The sequence below is a fragment of the Vulpes vulpes genome, chromosome 12 (genome assembly GCF_048418805.1).
Source record: "Vulpes vulpes isolate BD-2025 chromosome 12, VulVul3, whole genome shotgun sequence".
NCBI lineage: Eukaryota > Metazoa > Chordata > Mammalia > Carnivora > Canidae > Vulpes > Vulpes vulpes.
The window spans coordinates 6,753,191-6,760,741 of record NC_132791.1 but is presented as its reverse complement, the minus strand read 5'-3'; the positions used below and the strand labels follow the sequence as shown (position 1 = coordinate 6,760,741).

Below are 7,551 nucleotides of genomic sequence, written 5' to 3'. Positions count from 1 at the left end.
TTGAAGCTAGTTGGGCCTTCAGTGATTCTTGAGGTGAGGGGGGTGGGGAAGACACAGGTGTGAACAAACCACCTCAGAGACATGGCACAGGGCTCAAAGTCCTGCATTTTACTGTTTTATAGTCAGAATGCATTTGGACGCTGCAGAGAGAGGGGGCAAAGGCCAGATCTCAGGAAGGAAGGGGCTCTCTTATCTCCAGCATTTGCTGGGGCCCTTCCCTCATCAGACTCAAAGTTCCAGAGCTGAGCCCTCTAGGCGGTCAAGGGCAGGCAGGAGATGGGACAGTGAGGGGAGGAGGCGTTCTTGGGGTACAGAACACTTGATTGCAGAATCCAAAGGCTCTGGGCCAAACAGCAGGAAGCTGTGCATACCTACATCCTGTGCCCCTTTATAATCACAGAGATAACTGTCCCCAATATGGGCTGCTCCTGCCGGTTCCACTTGAGCAAGCCGCAAGGCCTCATGGAAAATACGGGGATCAGGCTTGGGCCAGCCAGCAGCCTCAGAGGTCAGCACAAAGTCAAAGTGTTCCCGCAGACCAAGACCCGTCAGGATGTCCTCTAGTCGCCGGTCGAAATTAGAGACCACTGCCAGCCTCAGACCTCGCTTCCGGCACCCTCTCAGGGTGGCCTCGGCCCCCTCCAACAACTGCCACGTGCAGGGCTTACTGAAGTCTTCATACAGCTGGTCAGCGATGGGGGCCACAGCCTGGGCATCTCGAACACCTGCTAGGTAGAAGGTCTGTAAGACCACATCCAGCCACCACCGGCGGGAGGTGAGGCCTTGGCTCAGGCCGTAGTTCGGGAAGCTGCGGCTCTGAGTCCTGTATGCCTGCGTGAAGGCTTGTCCCAGAGCGGCGGCCTCCACCTCCAGTCCGCGGGCCCGAGCCTTGGAGGCATATTCCTCTCCCACAGGGTGGCGGAACCTGAGCAGTGTGTCTTTCACGTCCCACGTCAGCAGTCGTATCGGTAGCCGACGCCCCATGGCCCTGTAGGACAGAGGCAAGTCCGCCCCAAGTCTGCCAGAGGCTAAAGAGAAACTGAGCTGGACAAGACCCCCTCCACAACCTGAAGGTCTTCTCTTTCCAGGCCTCGTGGGTCACAGCAGAAGATCCTGGAACGAGACGGCAGTGACGTGGAAGTTCAGGCCTTGGACTCAAAGATAGATTAGGTTTAAAATCTGGCACTGCCCACTCACTACTTACTACTGTGTGACCCTCGGAGTGTCACTCTCTGAATCTCTGTCTCCTAATGGAAGAGGAGCCCAGCGTCCCAACCTCACAAGATTGTTACAGCAAATGGGATCATCCATTCATTCCACAAATTTCCGGGCCCCTCCTGTGTGCTAGATGCTAGGGAATAGGAAAGATTTCCAGCCCTCCTGGCATTTACAGGCATTAAAGAAGAGGAGACACAGATATTAGACAAAGAACTATACAAACACTGAAGTATAACAAAGTCGGCATGTACCATAAGGATATAAACCCAGCAATCCCACCTAATTTGTGCTGAACTTCCTAAGTAAGTCAAGTTTCAGTGGGGATCTGAAGAATGACTATGTGGTTAAATGTTGGCACTGGAGACAGCAAGTGCAATGGCCCAGAGGTAGGTCAATGGCAAGGTGGCTGCTTTGGGTAAACCAGGGCCCTGTAGGTCAAGGTAAGGAAACAATTATGATGGCTATTACTATTGTTAGCAACGCCAAAGACACAGGGTCCCTGCAGGCCACGTGACAGACCTCTGGTTCATCAGGGAAGACGGAGCCAGGGGGTGCAGATACTTGCCTAAGGTGAGTCAGTGGCACAGCCAGCACCAGAACCCAAACTTCCAGACTGGCCAGTGCTCCCTTCCACTGCATCATGCTCAGGCGAATTTGGACTTTAAAACCATCTCATTTCGGTGAATTGGAACAGCACAGGGCCAAAGGCAGACAGAGCGGCCAGGTCCTGTCTCTAAGCCTCTCTGAGCCCCATTTTCATCTTTACTGGAGGTAACAAGGTCTGCCTAGGTGCAGAGCCAACGAAAGGACTGCTCCTGACTCGATGCACAGGAAACAAGTCCTGAGCCTGTTGTCCAGCTTCTTGCCCCCCACGGTTGATTCCAGACTATCCAAGGCTGTCTAGCTGAAACCCAGAGTGCAGAGGACCGCCAAGGTGTTGCTGAGAAGTGGCTGGTGAATCTGGGGCAAGCCGCAGGGGAAGCCTATCAAGGAGCCCTCCAAAGACCCTCTCACCTTCCTGGTGGGCAGAGGGAGGCCCAGTGAGGGGCGGGAACTCGCCCAAAGCCACGCAAGGGAGTCAACTGCCCGGCACAGCTAAAATACAACAGGGACCTCTGGCTCCCGACCCACAGCGTTCTCCACGTCTGGAAGCCTGGGCTGAGGCCTCTGGGCTGCAGGCCGGAACTGCTCGGGCCACTCCTCACCTGCAGGGCTCGATGGCGACAAGGTCCAGGTAGCCGGCGTTAGAGCGAAACCTCTGCAGCTGCCGTCCGCAGCGTGACCTTGGGCGTCACGAGGCTGTGGCCGGGCTCCGGGGGCCTCTTCCCAGCTCCAGGGGGCTCCGACCGCCCGGCGCCGACCCCTGGGTCCGGACCCAGCTGACCTGCAGGCCAGCGGCTCAGAGGAGGCCGCAGGAGCCGCACACCCGCTCCGGAGAGGCGCGCAGGCGCTCAGCCGCCCGCGGAGCCGGCGCCCGGACCTCATCCTAACCCCGCCCCGTCCTAGCCCCTCCCCTCCCTCACCCTAGCCACGCCCCTCTCTGAGCCACGCCCCTCTCTGAGCCCCGCCCCATCATAGCCCCGCCCCTCCCGGCGCCCCGCCCCCGTCCTAGCCCCGCCCCGTTCTAGCCCCGCCCTCATCCTAGCCCCCGCCCCCCTCGGCGCCCCGCCCTCATCCTAGGCACGCCCCCGGCGGCCCTGAGCTAAGTCCTCTGGGTTCCCGCCCGCCGCGCCCTCTCCTCCCTCCCCGCGGCGCCCTAGGTCACCCGCCTTCCCGGCCCTTTCCGCCTCCCTCTTGGCCCGTTCGTGACCCCCACACCCGCACCCTCCCCTGGGTCACCTTGCACACTCCTCGAGCTCCTCCCATTGCCCTCCCTCCCCCTCTCCTCCCCAGGCCCCTCCGCCTTGCTCGGATCCGCACACCCCCAGGAGGTCCCCAGGCTGAGTTGGGAAGAGGGGGACTTGGGTCCCGGCCTGGCCTGCTGGGTGCCGTGTGCCCTGGGGCAAGGCCTGCCCCCCTCTGGTCTGAGGCTCCAGCCAGTCGGCTCTAGGACCGGCTTTCCTTTGGAAACTTGTCTAATCCAAGACATTTTGCTGAGAGTAGAGTCCTGGCAGTAACCTAGCTGGGTTTTTTGTTTTCTTCTGATATAAAAGCAATCACCCCAAAAATGTTTAAAAATACAAAGTGTACAAAGTAAAAGGCGAAAGCCTGATCTCACTACTCACTGAGGGGCAGACACAGGGCAAGTAAATACACAAGATTTCAGATAGCGATGAGCGCTAGAAAGGCAGGCAAAGGGCGGCGGCCTGAGCGGCGCGGGGTGGGGGCTCCGAAGGGCGGCCAGGTGAAGATTAAGGGGCGTGTCCTGCAGGTGAGCGACCGGCCCGAGCAAAGGTGCGCGGTGGGCGGTGGGGGTGGGAACCAAGGGCAAAGCCCCGCCGAGGACCTTCAGCCCCCCAGTCGCTGCCCAGGGCTTGCTGCAGCGGCACTTGTGCTCCTTATGCTCTCATTTTCCTGGGAGCATCACAAACATGCATATATTTTCTTTCTTCCTTCTCCCCCACCCCGCCCCCTTCTTTTTAAACAAAACCTCCTCCTGTAGTCTAAGACCGGCCTGTTCATTTCATTCAGGGCCCCCTCATCCTCGTGGGGCCCAGGCCTGGGAGAAAATACCAAGGGCAGAGTCACAGAGCTTAGGCCATCAAGGGAGAGCTTGACTCCAAAACTCATTATGTGTCACAAGCAGGATTCCTACAAGTGGGAGTGGAAGGGGTGAGTGGGAGGTCAGAGGTCCAGCTGCATTTCACAGAAGCCCAGAAGGGTTGACATTGTTCCAGGTTCCAGAGTCGCCTGAAAGCCAACTCCTTAGGTTCTGGTCCCATCTCTGTCACCTGACTCTCTGTGAACCCTTCATTGAATTCTCTTCCTCTCTCGGCCTCAGTCTCCAATATCCAAAATGGGGGGATTGGACAAAATAACTTTCAACTGAGGTCCAGATCAGCTTGTAAATCAATTTCCAAGGTAATTAACTTTGTCCCTGGAACCTCAGTTCCTCCATATATAAATAGAGCATGCTTACATCAAGATGAAATGACAGCACATGAAGCTCTTTGAGAAGTACATGACTTTTTTTTTTGTTCATTTATTCATGAGAGACACAGAGAGAGAGAGAGAGAGAGACGCAGAGACACAGGCAGAGGGAGAAGCAGGCTACCTGCAGGGAGCCCGATGTGGGACTGGGACTCAATTCCAGGACTCCAGGATCACACCCAGGGCCTAAGGCAGGCGCTAAACTGCCTAGCCACCCAGGGATCCCCAGATGATTCTTTTTTCAAAAAAATTATCTTTAGGGGCACCTGGCTGGTTCAGTGGGTAGAGCATAGGACTCTTGATCTCTGGGTTATGAAGTCAAGCTCCGCACTGGCCATAGAGAATACTTAAAAAATAGCAGTAATAAAACAAAAAGGGATGCCTGGGTGACTCAGTGGTTAAACGTTTGTCTGCTCAGGGAGTGATCCCAGGGATCCAGGGATCAAGTCTGGCATCTGGCTCCCTGCAGGGAGCCTGCTTCTCCCTCTGCCTGTGTCTCTGCTTCTCTTTCTGTGTCTCTCATGAATAAATAAATAAAAAATCTTTTAAAAAATAAAAAATTATAATTCTTATATAATTTTTAATAATTTTGTGTGTATAGTTGACACACAGTATTACATTAGTTTCATAGTTTCAGGTGTACAACATACTGATTCAACCTCTGTGTACATTTTTTAAAGAATTTATTTATTTATTTATTTATTTATTTATTCATTTATTTATATTAGAGAGAGAAGCTCTGTATACATTATGCTATGCCAAGTGCAGCCACCATCCGTCCGCATACACACTTTTACAACAGCATTGACTGTGTTCCCGGTGCTGTACTTTTCATCCCCATGACCTATTCATTCCATAACTGGAAGCCTGTATCTCCCACTCCCCTTCATCTATTTTGCCCATCCGTCCCCTACAAGATGATTCCTTTCAGATAATTGCGTCTCCTGAGAGGGTAAGGCTTCTGTTTGGTCACATAACTATTTCAAGCCCGGGCACCTGTTGCACACGGCAGGTAAATCCATTATCATCTACAGGACTGTGCCCTCTGGACTTGCAACCCTGACTTTACTGTTTGCCCTTTAGGTTCTTTCTGTTTCCCTGAATAACTTTTCAGCAGAGATAAAGGAGACTTGCATGTCACAGGAAAGCCAATGACAGTTCCCCACTATTCTGCAATAAGCTTCTTTCTGATTTGCCAGTTCAAAAATGGGTACCCTTGGGGCACCTGGCTGACTCAGTTGGTAGAGCAAGTGACTGTGGATCTCAGGGTTGTGAATTCAAGCTGCTCACTGGGTGTAGAGCTCACTTTAAAAAAAAAAAAAAAAAGGTACACTCCGGACACCTGGGTGGTTCAGTGGGAGAGCATCTGCCTTCAGCCCAGGGCGTGATCCCGGGGTCCTAGGATCGAGTCCATATCAGGCTCCCTTCAGGGAGCCTGCTTCTCCCTCTGTCAGTGTCTCTGTGGCTGTCTCTGTGTCTCTCATGAATAAATAATTTTTTTTAAATGATACACTCAGTAGGTATAGTTTCCTCCCTAAGTCAGATGACAGAAATCCTCCTTGGAGGTTTTCATTCCTTGATCTAGCCTGGGTAGACCCCGACCTCGTGACCACTCCTGGAGACACCTGGCATGTCATTATACTGAACACTGCCTTTGGTCCATTTCTCTTTGAGGAACGCCCACACAGGCCTGATCCCAGGATCCTGAGATCATGACCCAAACAGAAATCAAGAGCCAGATGCTCAACTGACTAAGCCACCAAGGCATCTCATATTGTGAGTGTGTGTGTTTTTAAAAATATTTACTAGTTTGAGAGAGAGAAACACGAGTAGGAGAGGGAGAGAGAATCCTAACCAGTCTCTATGCTGAGCATGGAGCTGATGCCAGGCTCGATCCCACAACCCTAAGATCATGACCTGAGCTAAATCCAAGAGACACCCATCTGACTGCACCACCCAGGTGCCCCTTGTGTGTGTGTATGTGTTTTAAGTAAGCTCTGCATCCAACATGGCACTTGAACTCATGACCCTGAAATCAAGAGTTGCATGCTCTGCTGACTTAACCAGACAGGCACCCCACCACATTTTACTGTTGATGGGCTTTTGGGTTATCCAGTTTGGGGTTACTGCAAATATTAGAAAATGTTGACAGGAGCATTCTTGAGTATGTATATCTTTGGGGGAATAAAGGCACACGTTTGTTAGGTAAATACCTAGATGTGGAATGAACTATACATATTTTCAGCTTTAGTGGATAGGGCCAATTTTCTGAAGTGGTTGTGCCAGTAAATGTCTTTAGAGTTCCCTTGCTACCCATTCTCAACCATTGGCATTGTCTCGTTTTAAAATTTTAGGGACTCTGATAGGTGTATGGTGGTATCTCACTGTGGGGTTTGTTGTTTTTTGTTTTTTGTTTTTTTAAGATTTATTTCTTTTTTGAGAGGGGAGAGAGATGGAAGGGCAGAGGGAGAGGGACAGAGAAAGAGAGAAAATCTCAAGTAGACACCCTGCTGAGCATGGAACCTGACCTAGGGCTCAATCCCACAACCCTGAGATCATGACCTGAGCCAAAACAAAGAGTTAGATGCTTCGTCGACTGTGCCACTCAGGTGCCCCTCGTTGTGGTTTTAATTAGAATTTCTCTTTTGACTAATGAAAAGAACACATTTTCATATATGCATTGGTGGTTTTCATTTTTATTTACACAAATCACATGAATATATCCTTGTTAGATATAATACATGAATATAAAAATGCATCTGATGCTAAGATAACACATAAAAAAGCTGAAGTTCCCCTAAAACCAATACCCTTCCCAGGTTTGAGCACTGGGCTTGGAGTTTGGAGACCAGAATCGCAGCCTTGGTCTGTCACCGGCTTGTGTGAATTTGAACAAGTCCCATTTCTGGGTCTGTCTTCCATCTGCACAATTAGTGAACTAGATGGTCTCTAAAGACCTCTTTGATGTTCTGATCAAAGTTTCCTTGATTATAAGAAACTTCATGTGGTGGGGGTGGCCGTTTGGCCCTGTAACCACCCTATCCGTTTTCCTTAGTTAACAGAACCCCTGAGGTTTAGCTGGGCTCACGGCTGCCCCACTACAGTCTATCTTTCAACATCCCTTACACAACTAGGTGTGGCCACGTGACTAAGCTCAGACAAGAGCATATGGACAGAAGTGACATGTGCAACTCCCGAGTTGGGCCCTTATAAAGAAGCATCATGCCCCCCACTTTCCCTTCT

At 51.8% G+C, this 7,551-nt stretch overlaps 1 protein-coding gene across 1 annotated transcript; it reads right to left on the bottom strand.

Annotated features, from left to right (window-relative positions):
• Window positions 1-87: 87 nt before the first annotated feature.
• Window positions 88-2,722, bottom strand: HDHD3 (haloacid dehalogenase like hydrolase domain containing 3). Its single transcript, XM_026002799.2, has 2 exons — window positions 2,424-2,722; window positions 88-1,113 (listed from the first exon to the last, which is right to left on the bottom strand). The coding sequence occupies exon 2, from the start codon at window positions 982-984 to the stop codon at window positions 229-231; it is 756 nt and encodes a 251-aa protein (XP_025858584.2). The 5' UTR covers window positions 985-1,113; window positions 2,424-2,722; the 3' UTR covers window positions 88-228.
• Window positions 2,723-7,551: the final 4,829 nt, after the last annotated feature.

Bases quoted from the DNA above. Each gene is read 5' to 3' on its own strand.
- HDHD3 (XM_026002799.2), bottom strand. From the start codon at position 984: ATGGGGCGTCGGCTACCGATACGACTGCTGACGTGGGACGTGAAAGAC.